Source organism: Halichoerus grypus, chromosome X, assembly GCF_964656455.1.
Source record: "Halichoerus grypus chromosome X, mHalGry1.hap1.1, whole genome shotgun sequence".
In the NCBI taxonomy this organism is placed as follows: domain Eukaryota; kingdom Metazoa; phylum Chordata; class Mammalia; order Carnivora; family Phocidae; genus Halichoerus; species Halichoerus grypus.
This window is the reverse complement of record NC_135727.1, coordinates 20,606,435-20,629,933: the sequence shown is the minus strand read 5'-3', so window position 1 is coordinate 20,629,933 and position 23,499 is coordinate 20,606,435. Positions and strand designations below refer to the sequence as shown.

Here is a 23,499-nt window from a genome sequence, read left to right as displayed (position 1 = left end):
CTAACTATCTACTGATTACAAAGGATTTATTCAATATATATGGAAGTTTAGATGTTTAGGGATCTAACATATGGCAGAAATAGAGGAAATTCAGATGTAACAGCTACAAATGCCTTTTTAAAAGTCTGAGTTGATAGCTTTCTTTCCTTAAGAGTTTCTGTTCATGGAGTGAAGATTCTAGGACCACTCAAGTGGCTATAAAGCTGCTGACTTCAATATGCAAGTACTGAAACCAAGAAATTCTGATTTGCATTATAATCAACCAGTTCTCTGTCGGTCTCTGTCTCTGTCTCCATCTCTGTCTCTGTCTCTCTCTCACACACACACATACACACACACAGTAGGGACAGTTTACTACAATATCTCTAATGTCTAGCACAGTGCTTGGCATGCAGTAGTTATTAAATGAATGAATGAATTTGTTTAGCCATCCCAACATTCCTGTTAGATGGTTGTATAATGTACTTACAAGGGTGGAACCTGAGCTCAGTGGGACAGAAGTCCTTCCTGAGTCAAGAAGAACACAGCTGGGACTAGAACTCAGGTCCTCTAACTTTAGGTCCAGTGCTTTGTCCACTGTACCTTACTGACTCCTAAGATTGTCTAGAATGGCTTACCTGAAAATACTGGTCTTTTGGCTGATATTTTTATCTCCCTTCTGGTAATTCTCTCCCTGGCTTATGAAATTGAAAGGTGGTGTAGTGTCATATTGTTCAACAGGTTTGCCTTATGAGTTCCACTGGGGATCCACATTGTGGCCTGTCTCATGGTGAGGTCCTGACTATACTAAGTAAGAGCAAAAGCTTTTACCCAAACATCTGTCTGTGGACTCCTGTTTGGTTCCCAATAAACCCCTAAGTAACCACAATAAAAGTCAGCAGGTAGGTAGATTGTCATATATTATAGATATTTCCCCTTAGTTGGTAGAGTCTCTTTTAATTTTGTGATTCTTTAAAGAAAAATATTTAATTTATAGGAAGATAAATTTATTAAAAGTATCTTTTATAATTTTATCTTTGGAGAACTTCATCCCAAATTATATAAACAACTCCTATATTTTCCAGAATTCCTTTTGCTATGTTTATTTTTTTTTACATTTGAATCTTAAATCCATCTGTTACTAATTCTGGTGTAAGGTATACGGGATGTAGGGATCTAACTACTTTTTTTTTTTTTTTTTTTTTTTTTTTAAAGATTTTATTTATTTATTTGACAGAGAGAGACACAGCGAGAGAGGGAACACCAGCAGGGGGAGTGGGAGAGGGAGAAGCAGGCTTCCCGCTGAGCAGGAAGCCCGATGCGGGGCTCGATCCCAGGACCCCGGGACCATGACCTGAGCCGAAGGCAGACGCTTAACCGACTGAGCCACCCAGGTGCCCCGGGATCTAACTACTTTTTAAAATGTTTGGCTACTTGTCTATTTACGTGTAAGCTCTCTTATGATTCCTACTATAGAACATACTATTAACAAATCCAAATCAAGTATAGAACAGTGCTGCCTAAATGTCTAGCCCTCCTAAGGGAAGAAAGTCCACTTTTAATTTGGCACTGTAATGGAAGATGGGAATGAATAAAAAGATCCTTAGCCACAGGGTTGATATTCAGCCACTGTGTACTTATATGGCTTTACCAATTGTTTCTAGCTGGTTCCAGACTTATAGTTTTGTGCCCATAACTTACTGGATGTTAGAAGTTTTAAAATATCATCCCTGCAAGTAGATGTTAGTTAAATGAAACAAAACAGAATTATCTTTACCTGATTCCTCAGTTTCTTTTGTTTCTGTGGTTTCTTCTATTTCGTCATCGGACATCTCCATTTCTTCTTCTCGCCTGATTCCCATTAATTCATCATTATGTATGTTGCGAATTTCCTAAGGTTAAAAGTTATGCTTTGTTGGTGGGAAAGCTTTGAAAATGTTGAAGAAATGAACAGAGTTAAGGATAAGATAAAGCAGGGTTTTTTGACATATGAAAAAACTTCAGAGTACTCTTAAGGCAAGGACAAAGGGGCACATTGGGGCTGAAACTCTCTTGACAGACAAAGCAGACTGTTAACATTGTCTTTCATAAGGCATTCGTTCCATATCCAGAGCTCTGGCAGTTGATGATTCTTATATCCATCCTATATTAGAAAGTACTGTTGGTCATGAAAGGCCTTTTACCTCTTACATGGATTTCTGGACTTTCCTTGAAAGGTTCTGCCATTTTCACCTTCCCATGTCAAATCCTTTAATTTTGCACCTTTCCATCCTCTTCCCTCTCCACTTACAGACTTACTCAATAGAACTCTTAATCTAACTTTTGCACGTTTAGAAGTTACAGCAAAAATGAGCTGTCAGGAGTGAACTTCAATCAGATCAACCCTTCCATGGATAATAACTATACTCTGAACAAAACACAAAATCAAACCAAGCCAAACCCCTAACTACTTGATGGCACAGAGAGCAGACAAAAGCAGGCATATCCTAAAGAGTGGCTGACACTTGGAAGAAGGATGTGGGTCTCTCAGTTTTTAAGGGCCTTTTAGTCTGACAGCAGACCACAGTTAGCAGCTCACAGAGTAGCTACATTTTTAATAGAAAACCTTGTCTTTACATCCTAAAGAAATCAAGGAGATAGCCACAGGAAAGTGAGGAGGGGATCCCAGAAAAGAGAGAGCCAAAGAGGGAGAGAGATCCAAATTCTGCCTATAATATCTACTCAAATTTCTGCATGACCCTTGAACCATGGAAGCACAGGAGATTCCAAAGAACACAGCTAAGTCTAAAAGAACTGAACTGAGATTTGAGCTGCCATCTAAGAGACATAATTTCCAGCTTAAATTCAATTAAGTAAATTGACTGTTAAAACAAAAGAAACCGAAGTCAACCTTCTTTGGAAGAACATAACAAAATGAACATAACAGAATATAATCAGAACCTTAAAAGCAAAATATTCAAAAAATGTAGGCAAAGCCCAAGTTACCTGACATACAAAGAACTAGGATGAGATGACCCGTCTTCAAGAGAAAAGATCATCAACAGAAATCAAACTTGAAATGAACCAGATATGGCAGTTAGCAGATAAGGAGTTAAAGCAGCTATTATAACTATCTCAGTGATGGAAAGGAAACATGCTCATAATGAATGAAAAGATAGGAAATCTTGGCAGAGAAACAGAAACTTTAAAAAAGAACCAAATAGAAATTCTAAAACTGAAAAATATAATATCCAAAATAAAATTAACTGGATGAGTCTAACTTTACAATAAAGATGGCAGAACAAAGAGAGAACTTAAAGAGAGAACAATACAAATTTATCCAATCTAAAGAACAGAGAGAAACTAACTAGAATCACAGAGAGGAGAGATTAAATGATTCAAGATTCTTGAAGAAAAAATAGTTGAAGATGTCTCAACTTTGATGAAAGACATTAATCTATATATTCAAAGAGCTCAGTGAACCCCAAGCAGGAGATGTGTGAAAAAGGTATGTCTAAGAACACCATAGTCAAATTGCTGAAACTAAAACATTAAGAGAAACTCTTTAACTCTTTAGTTAGCTAAACTCATTGTGATAAGCATTTCACAATCCATGTAGGTCAAATCATAATGCTGTGCATCTTAAACTTATACAGTACTGTATGTCAGTTCTACTCTCAGTAAAACTGGAAGAATAGAGAAACTCTTAAAAGCATCCAGAAAAAAACAACAACAACACATTATATACAAGGAGACAATTCAAATACTTTGATTTCTTTCAGAAACAATATAGGTCAGAAGTCAGGGGAACAATATCTTTAAAGTACAGGAAGAAATAAAAATCACTGTTTATTCAGAATTCTATAAGCAGAGAAAAATTCTTTCAAGAATGAAGATGAATTAAATCTATTTTCAGACAAATGTAAATGCAAGAATTTGTCATCCAAAGATTTGCACTATAAGAAATGTGGAAGAAGTTTCCTCAGACTGGAGGGAAGTGCTACCAAGCTGTAAACACAGATCTTCATGTAGGCATGGAGAACTTTGGAAATGATGGAGATCACACTGGAAAAGTCACTTTAAAAAAAGTCAGCATGAAAACTGCATTTTGGAGCAGCTTGCAATCATTTAGAGGCCACTTAATGCCTATCAGAGGCTTCTCAGCACTGAGCTGAGAATTCCTTGCCTATGTTAGCCCCAATTGGGCCATAATACAGGAAATATCCAAAGCTGTCTGGTGAAAATTGCTTCCATTTAGGGGGATTATAAATACTTCAAGTGGATTTCTTAATAATTAATGCTATAGTTAATCACTATCTCAACTAATATTCTCATTTTTTATGCCTTTTACCGGGAAAAGTAATAATTTCTATATCAAGATAAGTTTTAGCTACAGATAAATAAAAGTCCCTTTTAAAAACACAAGCTATTCAGTATTTTCACTGGTAGTTAAGAGGTAATAGAAAAATAGAAGTACTAGAAAATAGAACTACCAACATAGCATCTCTCATGTGCTGCAGGGGCATTACTTAAAATAGAAGAAAACAGTGACTTGCTTGAGAAAAATGAAATTTAAAGGGCTGTGTCAAGAGAGAGATTTGCTATGTCTTATTCAAACTCATTGCATAGAGAAGAAAGGAATTGCTCATTTCTAAGAATTCATTCTGTCTCAGGAGTCTGGGTTTCAGTTACCATCAAAGAACAGTTACTGGCAAGGTGATTATAATGAGGTTTGACACTGGCAAATTCAACTATTGTACAACTTGTGGCATCAGGAAAAGTTGTGGCTCTCCTAGTTGCCTAACAAAAATGTAGCCTGTCAGAGGGTGTAAGCAGAGACCAACTTTCAATTCACAAACATGTCATCTGACTCTGGGAAAGTTATTGTGTTTCTCAGAAGAGTAAATTGTGTTCCTTCTAAGGAAATGTCCCAGGGCAGGAAGATCTAACTGAGAGCTAAGACATGCCCTGTAGCTGCTCAGCACCCACAAAACATCTTTCTGCTTCCAGCTGGGCAAGAAAGCATAATCTCTTCTGAGAAGTATAAAAAGTTCAATAACTAAGTGATACAGCTTATCTAGAGGTCTTTCACATCTTCAAAAAATCTCCAGAAATAGAAAGACCTATGGGTAAATTTTACCTCAACACCTGAAAATACTTCAGGAACAAGAGTTACCAGTTCCTTTAGCTGAAAATGAAACAAGGGTAAGAAAAACTAAGGGGACCCTTGTTCTCCATTGTTCAGTCAGGCATGCAAAGTGGCAGAGCTTAGAGCCTTCTAACCACCAGGCAATCCCCCTTAGCTACAAAGAAACTAAGCCCTGTATAGTTACTCTCCTATAAATATCCAGTAGGAAGTCACATGAATGGGACAAAGGCAAAGAGAACATCAGAGGTTATAGGGTACCATATTAAGGTAAACTCACGAGGAGCATTTAGTAAATGACAGTACCCCTAAGTAAAGCAAGTAAGTTTTTAATTCTATGAAAGCCTTACCTTTAAAGCACTTGGTATCTAAGATACCTGTTTTCTGTCTTTCTGGTTGGGTCAAAAAAGCTCTGTTTTGGGAAGCAAACCCTAACAAATACCTTCAGAGTGAAGGACTAAAAGGTAACATTTCCCTAAGGAAGGCACTCTACCTAGCTGGGGCATAGGTGCAGGTAGGAGGAGGACTCTGAGCCATTGAAGTGCAGGCAGCAAGGGAAGTCGCTGCCTCCCAGATTTGCCCCCTTTCCCATCCTGACATTTGGATCTAGGGCTAAAACCAAAAGAGTGGCAATGGCAGGCAAAAACATTTTCCAGAAGTTTTCATTTGTAAATCTCTACCTGAAATTGAGTGGGCTGTGTCACTGAGAGACTATATTGAAAATGGAAAGATAGCACTCCTGAAGTTTCTATTCTATTCTCCTGCCCACAGTCAACCTGTGAGATTTTTCATTTAAACAGCAAACTGTTAGTGATTTCTAAAAATGCATTATAATGGCTTTGAGTCTGTTTTAATGATAATTTTTTCTGATGCTCAGAACTTCACACACTGCTCCACAATGGAGGAGAAAGCACTTTTACGTAGAATTAAACTGAAACCCGAGACAGAGGAAAATGCACAGACAGAATCACCTTTGTGCCAGCTGACATTTTTAATTTATCATAAAGTAAGCAAATCACAATCATTGCACATTAAGTATCTAACTCTATAGTTTCACAAAAAGTTATGTGAATTTAAATTCATCTTACTCATGAGTTATGATAGGAACATAGTTATCAGTAGAGCAAAGTTCCTTATTAATTGTGTAACAAAACTGTACTTACCTAGACTTTCAACATTAACAGGATACTTGGTGAGGAAGGGGTCAGATGAAGGAATGGAAAGGAACAGATAGCTTCTACATTTATGTAGAAATTTGAATCTGAGCTATCATTCAGTATAATGAAGCAAAGCACAAACACAAGTTCTTAATGCCTATTGTATGATACATATGGAAATAAAAATAAGGTTGATCCAAATCGTGTTAATAGGTGTTCTGATGGCTGAAAGCTAATAGCTAGTGTTAGAACACATGGGTGCTAAAACAAGGGTATGCAGATGACTTGAACAATGTATCTGCAAACAGTTCTTCAGAGTTTGGAATGGTAGGCTTGGAAATCTAGAGAGAAAGTTATTTTAGCAATCATAGTATCTCATTTTACAAGAATGCTAGCAATTGTCAAGTCCCTTTTCCTCTAGCCCGATGTTATAAAATCTCATACTGGGGAGGATGCAAGGGGGTCTGTTCTAGTGCCTACTGCTATGGCTCTAGTTTCTATATATCATCCAAGGTTTAGCTTGTAATCTAGGCCAGCTTCTCAGTGAGAGAAACACACAGGTTTTAAATGGTTCTATAGAAAAAGAGTTCCTACGATAGAGAGAGCTATCAGTAAAGTCACTGTAGAGTTTTTAGTAAAGAGATAAACTTTAGCTTTCTTTTATTACCCTTTTCAATTGTATCAGCAGGAGCCTCACACACATATAAATCAGGAAAGTAAACCGATGAAAGACTCATTAGCAAACTAGTATGCCCAGCATATGCTACCAAGGTGATAGCCTGAGCTCCCTGAAGGTGGGGACTTTTCCTTCTTAATCCATAACCCCACTCTCAGCAGAGGAAGGCACTGTTGGCTGCTGGTAGGATGACAATAAGACAAGGAGCAGGTACTTTGTGACATGAGGAGGTTACTGGCTAGGTCATTCTCAAAGGCAACTGGTAAAAAAGGCTCAAGTCAGAAACTTTCACCTTGATGAAACCTCTGCCTTAGGAGTTGGAGCTTTGAACCACAGGCCAAAAAAAGCCAGTCTAGTTGATTTAAGTCACTGAGATGCTCTGGTTCTCACCGGGGTGCTCAGAGACAGCCCCAATTTAAGAGGATGCTTGTCACTTTCTAGAGTTTCCTATTACCAAGTTAAAGTATGCAGAGGTTAAAAAAAGCCATGATTTAAAGAGGTACCCATGTAAAGTAGAAGAGGTCTTTTTTAGGTTTAGGAAATGCAATGCTAAAAGGTCATGAGCTATGTTCCACTCTCAGTAGTTTTACTTATCAAGATTGAGGTATTCAAGGTAGCCCTTAATTTAGTCCAATCCAATAGGCAGGAAGCATGTTTCTGGGTTTCCACGAAGTCTACAAAATACATTATGAAACATGTAGCTCTTGGCAAGTCATGCTAGCCATGTCCTTTATCCTCATCACTCTGCCAAGGAAGCTCTGCTACAATATTAGGTGATAGGGTGGATAGCTCTCATTCTTTACAGGCCCAGAGAAATGTCCAGCTTACTGGCTATCTTTACTGAGAAGGTAATTAAACTCAAGTATGTACCCACCAGAGAGGTAGGCTTGATAGGACTATAGTTCTCTACAGAGAACCTTGATAAATAATATTCATGGAAATATTTTACTGCAAAGTCATTTATAGAAGGGTTGTGGTCTGGGCAAGTCAGTGCTCAAATCAGAGGCTCCCTTCCTCCTATGAAAAGACATTATTGTACTGGCAGGGCTTTCCGCATCGGGTGGGGCAGTTCAGACAGCTTCTTCCAACCCTGAGAATGGATACACGTGTATGTGTATTGAAGAAAAGTAGAGACTTAATACTGCTTTTCTACAATTATAAGACATATTGAGCATTTTTCCTCAACCTTTATTCTTCTGAACTGTTCAGACTAAAGAGTTTGGATATTTTCAATTTAGGGTATTAAACTCCACTCCCCACCCTTGATCACTTTCTTTACCTTTCTAGCTCCCTGAGGGCAAAGACCATCTTGTCCTGAATTGCCTGTCATAATGCCTGAGACAGAGAATGTGCTTCAGTTAATGTTTGAATTGAAATGTTGAATTTTGTTTGTTGAGGCTCAACAAAGTTGGGTAGCCCTAGGAGTCTAAAATCATCTTGTGGGGCGCCGGGTTGGCTCAGTTGGTTAAGCATCTGCCTTCGGCTCGGGTCATGATCCCAGGGTGCTGGGATCGAGCCCCATGTCGGGATCCCTGCTCAGCGGGGATCCTTCTCCTTCTCCCTCTGCCTGCTGCTCCCCCTGCTTGTGCTCTCTCTCTGTGTCAAATAAATAAATAAAATCTCTAAAATCATCTTGTGCTACTATATGACAGTAGCTCCCTGTTTTGTTCCTAATTCTCTTTTTAAAAATAATTTAAAACATTACTAGCTTTGTATGACTCTACTTATCCATTGGGCTGATGTCTTCAGGGAGTTCTCCTCAGTGACTCCCAGATCCCTTTGCTGAGCCAGAACTGATGAACACGGTTTGGCTTATTTTCCTCTAAATGCTCTTCACAGTTTTCAAATTGTTGCCCCACAAACTATGTCATATGTTCTCATGAAAGACAGAAAGAATAGATTGCTATCTTCATTTTATAGGTTAGGAAATTGAGGTCCACAAAGATTAAATGACTCACTCAAGAGCACAAGGCAATTTATACCAGCACTCTGAGAAGAATTTCTAGTCTTGAACTGATCACTTACTAGCTGTGTAATTTGTGTACATCCCTTGACATTTCTGTGTCTCAGTTTCTTCACATGTAAACCATGGCTATCATACCTACTTATTATCCCTTATGGAGTTATGAATGATAAACTGAAATATTACTATTTGCCATTTATATAGCATTTACATTTTTCAAACTCTACACATCTCTTATCTCATTTAATCCCATAAGACTGGTTTCATTATTATCTCCAATTTAGAGGTGAAGAAATAGAGACTGAGAATGACTCACTAACTTGGTCAAAGTTGCAGAGCTGCAATGTGTCAGAGCTGCAATCTAGATTCTCTGACTCCAGATCCAGTGCTCTTTCCACTATACCACATCTACTGGGAAGCTCACGTAAGTGAGGCAACCAACGTGAAAGTGCTTTATAAAATGTAAATGCCTTACAAATGCTATATAAACGTTAAGGACTATGCCAACCTGCTACCACACTAGCAAAGAGGACAGAGACAAAGTTGAAAAAGTTGCTGCATACACAGATCAAAAGTGTCAGGGGCTGGGTAAGGAAGCTGCCCATAGGAACAGAAGAACTTGAAGTATAGGTATCACCATTCCAAAGGCAGATCCGTGAAAATAAACCTCCCACCTTGGTTTTAACTCTTGGACTCAGGATAGCAACCTAATCACTTCAGACATATTCTATGCTAAAAGTCACCTGAGCACAAGCGCAGAGCTGGGTGTCAACCTTAATCTGAAATCAGAGTCTTCTGTTACCTTTAAAGCTGCCACTTATAAAGATGGCTGAGTGGACTTGATCAAAGAGGCTCAGAAATTTCAATGCCCCAATGTAACACCAGCCTCGACTGTCAAGATGCTCTAATAAATGTAAGACAGCCCTAATATTACTAACACTAGACACACGGGTCAGTAATTATCGTTGTACTCAAGACTAGCTAGCTTAGAGAAGTAAACTTCAAATTATCACAGCTATATTTTCACTACTCAGGTTTTCATCCAGCAGAATGCATTCAAGACAACATGTGCACATTTATTACCCTTTTGGCAGCACATGGTCTGGTCACAGTGACAGGCAATAGAACACATCTTAGTGTTTCATTAGAGCCTTGTTGTGACCATGGGAGCTTGGCACTATTTAATTCTGACTAAACTCCAAATCAATAACTTGTTAAAGAAAGAAACTGTCACCCTGAGGGGCTACCAGAGTAAAAAGTTACTAACCTCAGCTTGTTTGCACCAAACGCTGATGTTTTTACGCTGGGCTTTTGTGAAATGGTCCCATGCCTTCTGTTTGGAGGCAGAATGGTACACAGCTACTATCTGCTCAACTGCAGCATCAGGTCAGCAGTCAAATCAGGTCGGAGTATCATCCAGGGGTGGCAAAAGAGAGGAGAAAAGAAATAAGAGAAGCATCAGGCTTGTTGTATCTTCTCGTATGACACCACTAGGCTATGGTTGTGCTCCGAAAAGGTTACATGTGTTGGGGTACTGTGATCTTAAAGAAGACTCAAAGGCAGAGATATCGTATGGAGAACAAATAAAGGGAACTCCAGAAGGTTTGGGGTGAAATGGTGACTAAAGTTTTAATATAGGCAGTCTGTATTCATCCAGGCAGGTGAGGCAAGAGTTGTGGTGAATGTGATTTAGTACTAATGACCCAGCAAGCGGCGAACTTGTACCAGCTCCTTCTGACCACAGGCTTCTTTCATAAACTAGCCTTCCAAAATGAGCTTGCATACTTCACTTCAACAGAATCCATCCTTTTGTTATTCTGAGGTATATTTAACCAGAAGCATCAAATTGGAACCTAAGATGAATGGAATCTATTTTAAGTCTATGTAGATGGGCTCGTTGACTGCAGAAATAGAAGTTTCATGGAAGAATACTTGCAAGTGCAGTCCTAAAGCATATTTTCCAGAGTCTCTTAAAAAATGTCAAATGGAGAAATGTGTACAAATATTCTGGTGCTTTTACCTAATCAGTTCACGAGAAGAATAGAAGAGACGGGGGAGGAACAGAAGGACAAGAGCCTCTTCCTGGGTGGGTATTCACAGTAAGAAAATCCAGAGGTGTTATTTTTTTTCTTTACAGCCCTGATTGTACCCTGTCTATGAATGATTTAAGGATTTATAGTCCCATGATGCTTGCTGCTCTTTTTTCCTATTTGTTTTGAAGTCCTAAAAACATGTGTTTTCTCTGCCTGGATTCTATGCCCATATATATTTTCAAAATAAAAATGGAAAAATGAAAGAACTCTTCCTTAATCCTAATTATGTATGAGTCAAGTGTGGGAAGTCACATTTGAGAAGAGTGGGCCTTAATTGTTTAAAAGCCAAATCATAAAACTATATCCTTATTCTTAAGGTGAATATAGTTCCTTACTCAAAAGATATGAGTGCATAATTGTATAATATGTTGAACTAAAAGCATCACTTGAGAATTTTTCTGATCTCTCTCATTTAAGAGACCTAGGAAAGGATTGGAGTAGTACTTCTTCTTCTTCTTCTTCTTCTTCTTTTTTTTTTTGGTGCAAAAAGGTGGTTTTATTAAAGCACGGGGACAGGACCTGTGGTCAGAAAGAACTGCCAGGAGTAGTACTTCTTTTTGAAAATGGCCATTTTGGGGTGATGGGTATTAAGGAGGGCACGTGTTGTGATGTGCACTGGGTGTTATACGTAACTAATGAATCACTGAACACTACATCAAAAACTAATCATGTGCTATACAGTGGCTAACTGAACATAATAAAAAAAAAAAAAAGGAAAGAAAATGGCCATTTCGGTGGCTTCCCATCCCGCCCAGTGTCTACAACATCCAGAAAAAAAATTGAAGAAACAACAGGTAGAAGTAGCAAATTTGGCTTCTATTCAATTACCCTGGGAAACATAATTACACTTTCACTAAAATGTAGTACCTGAAAAAACATAATATGATAATGATGCAAATCTGAAGCAGAGAAGCTTATAAATGCTGATGCTGTATTCTAACTTTAGCAATGAAATACCAAACTTTCCACTGAGGTCTGAGGCTGCTTATAACTTACTTTGAAAACAAGCAAAAGTAAAAGCACAGGATGGTGGTCTAGCTGTTGGTGTTTCTAAGGTGCTGAAGGAGATATACCAGCAAAAATGAATATAGGAGGTGCCCACATGTATCCCATTAAATTGGAGCTCATGCATTTGGCAATATAAAGAGAGCACAAGGCAGTGAAGAAGGGATCCTTGCCCCTCGACACAGACTGGTTTTGTAGGCCTGGCTCCCTTGCAGAGAACGTGGTGCCAAAGTGAAGCGCCCTCTCACCCTTCCACAGAACTCTGACTTCTACTCACATTGAATGAGAATTCCAGAAAGGGCCTGCTTGAATTTCTCCTTTGCTTCTTCCATGTCTTTCTCATGGGCAGCTTTCTCGTTCACCAGGCGGCGAACGTGGCTGTTGGCTGACTGGATCATAGAGTAGAAGTTGTTGGCGCTGCGACGGTTCACCTCTCCTCGTTCAATCCAAGTGAGCAAGGTCTGTACAGCTTCTGAGAATTTGGAATCATCTGAAAAAAGAGGATTTTTCAAATCATCAAAAGTAACCATGTCTCTACCTACCCAACATGCTGGCAAGGAGACCCCACCATGGCTTGTTGGAAGTGGTTGTTACATGAACTGCAGAGGATGAAGAGCCATGCGTGCACACACAGGCAGCAGGCAGGCAGGCTGAAAGGACGAAAGACCCAAAATGTAGTCAGACTGGTTGCAGTCTATGAAGAATTTTCAGAAAGAGAATTGGCACGTTCTGCATGGAGCACTGGATGTTATATGCAACAATGAATCATGGAACATTACATCAAAAACTAATGATGTACTGTATGGTGACTAACATAACATAATAAAATAAAATAAAACAAAACAAAAAAAAGAAAGAATTGTTTCTTCTTTTTTAAAAAACATTTTCTTTACTGATACAGAGTTTATTAATTAGAGTAAAAGTTTACCGATCAGAGTTTTCACATATTGCGAATTTCTTTTTTTTTTTTTTTTTAAGATTTTATTTATTTATTTGACACAGAGAGAGAGAACAAGTAGGCAGAGAGGCAGGCAGAGGGAGAGGGAGAAGCAGGCTCTGCACTGAGCGGGGAGCCCGATGCGGGGTTCGATCCCAGGACCCTGGGATCACGACCTGAGCCGAAGGCAGCCGCTTAACCGACTGAGCCACCCAGGCGCCCCACATATTGCAAATTTCTTAACCTCTCTGATTGTATGTGTGTGCAGGTGTGTAATGTAGGAATTAGCAATGAGAGAACTTCAGAACCCTACAGACCTGTTTTTTTAATAAGGAAAAGTAAACCTGAGTCTTGAATTTAACTTGAATTTGATAGTAACTTTATCCTGGATCCATGAAATTATAGTGTGCGAAGGAGCCTTAAGAAAGAGTTACACGGGTAGTTCTTTAGGCATCAACACTTATATTTTTGACCTCTTATAGCATCACTCCTGCATTCAGTCCACAGCCCTGGGCTTTTCACTCAGTCCCAGTCACAATCTATCTTGATGTAATTCATTCTATTTCTATATTTCTCCACATCCTGATTCTCTTGCCTGAGGAACCCTCCAAGTAGATTTCTGCAGCTAGTTAGGAGTTATTCTCTGATGTTAAAATAGTAGTACAGCTTATCCAAAGCTTCTGGTCCAGCTTCCTGTGATAGGCAGTTATATATTCTGTTAGAGGCTCCTGAGAGAGAGAGATCCATTAGCATCCCACTAAAGGCCTGTTCTAGGGCTCCACATCCCTGTCTGGCCAGAAACCCTTATGTCCAGTGGAAATAGCTCTCACTGCAATTTGAACTTCTTGCCTCTTGCCATTTTTCAGTGCAGACATATAATGAGAGGTAATCCTCCCCTTTAGGACAGCTTTTTATTTAATTACTTGCATACAATCTTTATGTTTGCTGCTCATTTTTTGCATGAGGCCCACACACCAGCACATTCATTCTTTAAAAAAAAAAATCAAACTGATTTGTTTGGTGTCCTATAAACATGACGTTTTACCAATGCTTTCAGCCATTCCAGCTTTTCAAAATGTACCATTGTTTCTGTGTCTCCACTCTGTGTCTCTCTTCTCTTACAGGAAGACAAAATCAATCCAAATGAAGGATTTCTTAAATGTGTGAATCCGTTAGGTTATATGTTGCAAACAAGTTTGGTGAATGAGACCTATTTGGAAAGTGGAATTAGCAGCAACGTGCTGAGTCTGGAGCACAAGAAGCACAGAAAATTCATACCATTAGAGCCGGGTTGGTATCATCGACAAGATCAATAGGACACCAGCATTCATCCAATAAAATCAACCATAATTGGAGAATGAAAAAGACTGGATTTGAACTACTAACACAGGAGGCCAGGCAGGGCAATTAAAGTTAAATTAGAATAATGGCTCTGAGAGTCAAGCAGGGGGAACAGGAACAAAAACTAAAGGGAGAATGGTCTGATTTAGCAATGTTTTGAAGTCTCCATAGTCACCATATGAAATAGGTTGGCCATTTTAAGTGATTAAAGAAGTCATCTTTTGGTTGGTGGTAGCTAAGTCTCTGAGCCATCTAAGAATGGACACTGTGACCACTCCCTGGGCCCCCATTTTCTCATCTGTGGAAAGGGAATTTTTACCAGAGTTTTCCAGAGTGACATCAACTATCATTCTGATTTAGATTTCAAAACTAACTTGTTATCCACAATGAAAGGGGATGCTGACAGGTCCCAAGTCATGAATCACAGCTAAAATTCTCTGATGTAGAAAAGTGGGGAAAATGCATCTCATCCTAGTCATCTTATGTATGGAGAGAAAAACACCATCCCTTGAGGCAGTGCAGGAGTAGAGACACAGGTGTGTGGACAAATTTTTCTGGTCCTTCAGTTACTAGGTACATCTCTCTATCTGTAAAACTCCAACACCAGAAATGCTTAGAATCCGTTAGTGGGAAATTCAAAGGATAACTGCCAACAATACAAATATATCTATTAAATTTCCCCAAAGAAAAGAGTTCTTTTAATCACAAAGCTCAAGTGCTTTCTGTACCTTTTAGTTTTTCAGCAACAATACTGCATTCATGATCTGAATAGTGGACCACTGGTGGTGGGGATGGTGGGCGCAATCTTTCTTCTTCCATCCTTCTGCGGTGGCGCTCCTCCCTTGCGAGCATACGCTGTTTGCATTCCCACTCATACAGGTCATCTCGAGCCTGTGCAAAATCAACATGGAGCCGGCCTGTGTCCTTCTTGTCAGTGCTAGAGCCCAGGCGAATGCGGTAACCTGAGTGCACAAGAGGGAGAGAGAGGAGTACAAGAGTGGCTCAGTGGGTGAACCACTGTTAAGTACTTTTCCAAGTTCAGTGCTTCCAATGTGGTTGTAGCAGTTTCAAGTGACCACATAATCTTAAATTCTCTCCCCACTACTAGCGAGGTGAACCATCAAAAAACTTGGACTATAGTTTCATTTCTGATCACAGTTTACTATTCTATGGCTTGGGTCAATCTTTTCATAGGAGTTCTATTCCTCCATCTGCCACCCTACCTCTGGCAGAGGGAGGCTCTAGGGGTAATGGTATTAAGAATGAGTCTTATATGGCACTATGGGTTGGAAAGAATGGGAAAAGTAGCCTCAAACTGTGGTGTCTTTGGATAACTTCAGGAGTGTCAGTCATACCACTATATAGAATTTTAATGAACTTTAAATGGATCAGCTTGACATTTCAATTCCCCAAATTGTTTCCTAGATGTATTTGGCAACCCTGAACCTTTTTTCTTTCTGGAAAAAAAATGGATATGATAGGCAGTGGTATGTGAGCCATGTGATATATAATTTGAGATCCTTAAAAAAAAGAGGTAGTGTGCTTGTAATCTAGTGGTATAAGACCAGGATTCATAAAACCAGGTTTGAAGTCCATACTTCCACTTTTTGTGCCAGCTGTACTACCCAAGTTAAATCTCTTAACAAAAATGTGAGAAACATTTATTAAGTTTTTATTAACTTTTTAAGTTTCAGAAGTGGGGCTAGCTGCTTCCACACACATTTATTTCACTTCATTCTCAGCATAAGCTTGCAGACCAACTCCTGCCTTAAATAACTAAAAATATGGAAAATATATATGAAACAATGGTTTTTAAGACATTGGACATTGGGCAATGAAGACAGAGATCACTGAGAGACAAGAAGCAAATGAAGTGATCCCTATGATTTCTCCAGTTTATTACATGGAGAGAGTTTCCAGGCCTCAGGACAGGGAGAGGAGCTCAGTCAAAGCATGGTGATCTCCCTGAGTTGAAGAGATTGAACTAGGAATCCAGGGAGACTATGGCAGACAGAATTTATATAGCAGAGTACTGGAAAGAAGAAAGCTACACAGAGAAAGAACTTCAGAGATCTGCAGAGGGTCCTCCATTATTATTTAGCTGCACATTGATGTCTGTGTGTGTGTGTATGCAGAAACTACCTGTGCATTAGAGGCAATAATCCCTGGAGCTCACATGGGGCTGGGAATAGTTCCTTTCCCCACAAGCCAGAGCAGAAAAAAAGAGAATAATTCACAGAGTATAGAGTAGAGTAGTCAGAAGGGTTTTGCCTTAGTTAGTGGAGAAAAATGAGCCCTCGACTAAATCCTGCTCTGGTTCTGTTGAACAAAGCTTAAAAAACAAGACCTAAAAGGATAAAAATTTTTCCAAGTTACTTAACTGCATCCCAGAACAAAGTTCAAGAATATTTACAGGAATGAAAAATATATGGTACCAAACATGGTAAAATTCACAATGTTTGGTATCCAATAAAAAAATTACCCAATATTCAAAGAAGCAGGAAAATCACAAGAAAGATTAAAAAATTAACCAATCAAAATGGACCCAGTAGTGATATAGATAATGTAATTAATATACAAGGACATAAAAACAACTATTATAATTGGATTTCATATGCTTAAGAAATTAGAGAAAATGTAACCATATTAACTAGTAACACAAAAGACATAAAAAATAACCAAAATCAAATTTCTAGAGATTTGAAGTACAATGTCTGAGTTGAAAAAATTCACTGAATAGAACCAATGGCAAATTAGACACTGCAGAAGAAAAGATTAATGAACTTGAAGACACAGCAATATAAGTCATTCAAATGAAATATGGAGGAAAAGGACTGAAAGAAAATGAACAGAGTACCAATGAGATGTGGGACAACTTCAAGGGGCCTACTACAGCCTAACTGGGGCCCTGACTGGAGAGAGGGGAGGGAATAGAAAAAAATATTTGAAGAAATAAGGGCAGAAAAATGTCCAAATTTAATGAAAACTCAGATCTAAGAATTTCAATGAAACTCAAGCACAAGAAATATGAAGGACATTATACCAGGCATATAATAATCAAATTTCTCAACACCAGTAATAAAAAAGAGAATATCTTAAAAGCTTCCATAGACTTAAGACATGTGCAGAGAAACAAAAAGATAACATCATATTTCTTGTTGGAAACAATACAAACAAGAAGATAATGAAGTAACATCTGAGAGAAAAAAAACAAAAAAAACACTGTCCACCCAGAATTCTTTTTTTTTTTTTTTTAAAGGTTTTATTTATTTGACAGCGAGAGACACAGCCAGAGAGGGAACACAAGCAGGGGAAGTGGGAGAGGGAGAAGCAGGCCTCCCGCCGAGCAGGGAGCCCGATGCGGGGCTCGATCCCAGGACCCTGAGATCATGACCTGAGCTGAAGGCAGACGCTTAACCATCTGAGCCACCCAGGCGCCCCTCCACCCAGAATTCTACATCCAGAGAACATATCTTTCAAAAAAGAAAGGTGGAATAAGTTCTTTTTGATACATACAAATGCTGAGAGAATTAATCAGGAGCAGATTTGCACTATAAAAATTGTTAAAGGAAATTCAAGCACAGGGAAAATGATATCAAATGGAAATTTGAGTCTATACCAAGGAAGGAAGAGCATACATAATATATGATTCCATTTATATGAAACTCTAGAAAATGCACACTAATCTGACAGACAGTGGAGCAGTGGTGGCCTGGGGAGAGAAGAAGGGAGGGGTAGGAGGAAGGGATCACAAAAGGAGTATGAAGGAAGCTTTTGGGGGAGGTGGACATGTCCATTATTTTGACTGTAGTGATGGTTTCACAGCTGTATGTATGCATGTATGTGCCAAACTGTATTTTTGAAATATGTGAATTTCATTGTATGTCAATTATTATACTTCAACGAAGCTGTTATAAAGAATGCCCCTTAACACTAAAACCGCTACACATTCTTTTTAGAAATAGGAAGAATACATTTCATAAGCACATTTTGCTAGGGCTCTTTACAGTTTACAATGCACTTTCACACTCAGTCATCTTATTTGATCATCTGAGCCATCAGAAAAATGGCTATTAATGATTATCTTGCCTATTCTCCCAGTATCATGGAGAGGATCAAACAAGAGAATGATATGAAAGCTTGGTATAAACACATGACAGATACTGTGATGCTATGAGATTGGTACATCGTGCACAATGCCAGCTCCCTAAGATGCTCAAACTCCAATAGAAAGAAATGGTTATTTCTACATTCCCAGCCCCTTTTCTAAAGGATTTTTGTTTGTTTTAACCTTTTTTTTTTTTTTAACAATGTGGGAGAATAGCCATCCAATTCAGGACATTTCTAGCACTTATGAGCTTTCGGGGAGCAGGTTCAAATTTAAAGGGCAAAATTTAGTTATTTTCTCATCACTGATGATTGCAATCCCTTCTCCTGGCAGCCTTGAGAATGTTTCCAGGATGTAGTTGCTGCCAGAGAGCCGATTTCAATGATGTTTAGATGGATACCTCCTGAGCAGCATGTCATCTTTTATGTACAACTGTTCAGAGTTTTTCAAGACCTTTAAGTTCTTATTAAAACAGTCTATTGTGGAATGCTCTATTATCATTCCTAAGTGCTGTCAAATCTTCTGTATATTTTACAGCACTTAGAAAATGTAATAACGTGGGGGGTGGGAGGGATGGGGTGTCTGGGTGATAGACATTGGGGAGGGTATGTGCTATGGTGAGCGCTGTGAATTGTGCAAGACTGTTGAATCATAGACCTGTACCTCTGAAACAAATAATACATTATATGTTAAAAAAAAAAAAAAAAAGAAGAAGAAGATAGCAGGAAGGGAAGAATGAAGGGGGGAAAATCGGAGGGGGAGATGAACCATGAGAGACTATGAACTCTGAGAAACAAACGGAAGGTTCTAGAGGGGAGGGGGTAGGGGGATGGGTTAGCCTGGTGATGGGTATTAAAGAGGGCACGTACTGCATGGAGCACTGGGTGTTATACGCAAACAATGAATCATGGAACACTACATCAAAAACTAATGATGTAATGTATGGTGATTAACATAACATAATAAAAAAAAGAAAAAAAGAAAATGTAATAAGAGTATTCTACATCTCAATAGCCAAATTATGGAAGCAGCCCAGTGTCCATTGATAGATGAATGGATAAAGAAGAGGTAGTATATATATATATACAATGGAATATTATTCAGCCATAAAAAGAATGAAATCCTGCCATTTGCAATGACATGGATGGAGTTAGAGAGTACTATGCTAAGTGAAATAAGTCAGAGAAAGACAAATACCATATATGATTTCACTCCTATGTGGAATTTAAGAAACAAAACAAATGAGCAAAAGGGAAAAAAGAGACAAACCAAGAAACAGACTTAACAATAGAGAACAATCTGATGGTTATTAGAGGGGAGGTGGGTGGGGGGATGGAGGAAATAGGTGATGGGGATTAAGGAGTGCACTTGTTGGGATGAGCTCTGGGTGATGTATGGAAGTGTTGAATCACTATATTGTACACACCTGAAACTAATATAACACTATATGTTAACTAACTGGAATTAAAATAAAAAAACTTTATTAAGTTTTTAACCCTCATTAAGTTTTCCCTGGCCTGTTGCAACAGGCATCTAACTGACCTCCCCTCCTCCTAGATACTGGGTATCAAAGTTAAATAAGACACAGTCCCTTCATTTAAGGAGTTCATACTCTGGTCAGGGAGACAGATGTGGAAAGAGACAGTTCTAGCATGGTGCTATAGGTGTCATGCTAGGAGGAAACATTGGGTACTGTGGAAGTGCTAAGGAGGGGGTGCCCAGACCAGCCTGAGGCACAGTGGGGAGAGAAGTCAGAGAAAGCTTTCCAGAAAAGGTTATGCTTGAGCTGGAGCTTTGAGGTGTGAGGATGTATATATGGCAGGTGGGATGGAAAAGGTAATTATAGTCAGAGGAAAAAGCATAAAGCACCATGGCACATTCTGAGAACTAGAATTAGCTTAGTGTGGTTAGGACATGGTATGTGAGGGAAGAACTGGGAGATGGTGCTGTGAGGTAAGACAGATAATCAAGGCCCTTAGATGTGACAAGTAAGGAGTTCTGGACAACAGAGACAACTGAGAACTACCAAAGAACTTTAAGAAATTGGGTGCAAACATTCATTTTCCATCTCTGAAGGCAAGAGGGGATAGCAAAAACTTTATCTGCCACAGATGCAAATACAATGACCCGCAATCTCTGCACTGTGCCTGGTGGGCACACTCCTCATAACTGAACACCTACCAGAAAGATAAAGGGCTTTGTCCACCATGTATTCCTCAGCAAAGCGAATGTGACAAAAGTTCTTTTTGCTCTTCCGAATAGCAATGATCTCTCCACACTGTTCGAACACTTCCACAATGATCTGCTCTGTCCCATTTTCAGGAAGGCCACCCACAAATACTGTTTTGCACCCTGGTGGTCGTTCTCGAGTTGCAGGAGGTGGAAGATCTGAGCAGAATTGCAAAAGCAATTAAGTTAAATTAAAAATTAAATTAAAGAATTAAGATGTTTGCTTGGGACAGACCTCTTAGAAATCTAACATGTCCCAGAGATAGACCTTCGGTCCCCATCAGACTTTGGCCCGAGTGCCAAAAGCATGTGGCCTCTAAGGCACTCATCTCTGCTCCATAGCACATGGAAATCATTTTATTCAATGATTTGGTGATCATGATGCCTAAATGATAAAGACTCAGACCCATCGTCTGTCCCATCCAGAGTTCTTTAATTCTGTTCTTTACTTTTGCTGTGACAACTCAGCTATGCCCAATTTTCAGTCATTTTTGCTAATAAGACAGTTGGGGGGAAATCCCACTTACTTTAAATTCTTACTTTCTGGAATTCTCGGAACCAAGGTCCCTGAGAGAAGGGTTGTTTAATTCAGTTTATAGTTACTAAATTCTCTGTTCATGCTTACTGAAAGAACTGTTTCAGAATTAATTTGACAATGATGGGGTAAACATTTACAATAATATTTATGGGTACCAGAATGATTTGGCTGACAAAGTCAGCCAGACTATAAACCATCCTTTCTAGGTTTTTTGTCTTTTGATACCAGTGAGTCCTTCTTCCAATTTCTGGCTGGAGAGGTGAGGTCCAGAGTCAATCCTGCAGCATTTCGAGGGAAGTATGAAAGACAGCAGAGAAAGTAAGCTCGTCTGGGAAATCATTAACTAAAGTGAGATAAATTTGGCTATGGAGAGTCATTAAAAACGTATTTAATGAGATGATTCTCCCTCTGCTAAAAAATATGCTTTCTACTCGCTCATCTTATACATAAAGCCTGTTGTATCTGCCAGCCCCGTCTTGCTATTTCTATGTATCCAAGCATTTTCCAAGCAAAATTCTACAGTTCACAGCCCAACAAAACAAAGCATGAAGGTCAAGGGTTTTTTTTTAGTGTGGGTTTTGTATCTGCAAGGATTTATTTTGTGTAATCCATTCTTTCCATTCAGCTCTTCACAATAATTCTCCCAAGATTTGGAGAGCTCAACAACTAGTGATTACAGCTCCCATGCAAAAATAAATGAGTCTCACTTGTAGAGCAGGCCAAGGTCCCCACTTGATGCTTATCCAAGTTGGCAAGTGGATGATTTGGGAGCCTCCTTGGGTATGAGCATCTCTAGCTTCCTCACTTTGCTACCACTGTCGTCTTATCAGTGTGGCTCAGAATAATCAGGTTCTCATGATGCTCTCTTCCCCTCTATTTAGTCGATAAAAGAGGTAAAGGGATTCAGGGAACTTACAAAGTTTCTGTTAATTTAAAAAATTTCTGTCATTTCAAGAACTCACTGTATGGTCTTTGTTCTATAGGAGAAGTTTAAAAGGAAAAGGAAGATAACCTAGTGAGCAGGAATCTGAAATGTCTTAGTCATGTGCACTGGAGCAATTTGATTTTAGCCAAAAAGGGGAAAAATGAGGTCCAGAATATCTTGAGACTTCTGCTTCTGAGTTTTTTTAAGAAATAGAAGGATTCTAATATCACACACTTCCAGTGATTCTCAACTCTGACAGCACATTAGACTCAACTTAGGAGTCAAACAAAAAAATCTTGGGTCCACTCCAATGAGTGATTTAATTAGTTTGGGTGCAGCCTGTGCATTATTTTTTTTTAAAGCTCCTCAGGCAACTCTAATGAAAGCTAGGATTGAAAACCTCCTCAGGCAACTCTAATGAAAGCTAGGATTGAAAACTTGGTCTAAACTTCTCATGTTACAGAGAAAACCTTAGCTGAGTGAGGTTGAGTGACTCATTCAAGGTCACCAAATTAGAAAGAGAAGGAACATGAACTTGGAGCAGGTAAACTTGGATTTAAACCTCAACTTAACTGTCTGTAGGACCTTGTGAAAATTACATAACCTCTGAGAACCTCATTCTTTCATCTGTAAAATGGGGATACTGTCTTCTACCTTACAAGGATTTTTGTAGGATAATCGATAATCTACTGTCTATATTGCAAGTGGTACAATGCCTAGCACTTGATAGGTTCCCAATAAATAGTAGTTATTGTAGTGTTATTATTATTTACTGTTATAGAACCCCGGTTTCCTGATTACCAATCTGAGGCTTTCTAAAGCCCTACCACAAGTCTGGAGTGGAGTGGTAGCTTAAGACCTGGACTTCTAAATTCCCAGCTCCTTGCTTTATCCAGATCTTCAGATAAGGCTTGGTTTGGGAAGGAATCACTCTTCTCAACAGAGGAATCTACAGCTGTGAAGACACATATAGTTTTGACCATGGAACACAGAGCCATGTTTTCAAAAAAAGGGCTTTAGCCAAAAATCCTGTTTTAGAATCCTTCTGAAGTTTACTATTTAAGGAATTTGATGGTAAAGAAACTTTTTGTGGAGCAAATGATCACCTTTTTATATTATTTAAGTTTGCTTAGTTAGGTCTACCTTTTGGTCCACTGAGAGACTCTAAGGAATGTCTGGTTACTTTGCCACAGTTACATATAACACTGAAAATACAAAGGCTTTTTCCTTTAAAAATTCTGAGGGATTTAAAAATTCTGTGATGAAGTCATCACCCTATTCAGATGCTGTGATTATTTTGTGGTAACTGCTAAGTAAGAAAGCATAAAAGCCACTAAGAGTGGGGTCAAGAATGCTGGGGTTTATTTATTTTCCTTGGGTAAATGTAGAAAGCCTCTTCGATAGCATTCGCTGAGATTTAGGT

The 23,499-nt window shown here is 38.9% G+C and overlaps 1 protein-coding gene across 9 annotated transcripts in view; it reads right to left on the bottom strand.

Annotated features, from left to right (window-relative positions):
- The window catches only part of ENOX2 (ecto-NOX disulfide-thiol exchanger 2), a 286,156-nt gene that overhangs the window by 22,013 nt on the left and 240,644 nt on the right, over positions 1–23,499 (bottom strand). For 8 of the 9 annotated variants that reach the window (XM_078065146.1, XM_078065148.1, XM_078065150.1 and 5 more), the window contains 5 exons: positions 20,566–20,772; positions 15,005–15,238; positions 12,276–12,488; positions 10,168–10,274; positions 1,757–1,871 (listed from right to left, as the gene is read on the bottom strand). In XM_078065146.1, coding sequence (XP_077921272.1) covers positions 1,757–1,871; positions 10,168–10,274; positions 12,276–12,488; positions 15,005–15,238; positions 20,566–20,772 — 876 coding nt within the window. The remainder of the gene's footprint in view (positions 1–1,756; positions 1,872–10,167; positions 10,275–12,275; positions 12,489–15,004; positions 15,239–20,565; positions 20,773–23,499) is intronic. The other variant, XM_078065152.1, reaches the window with a different exon arrangement.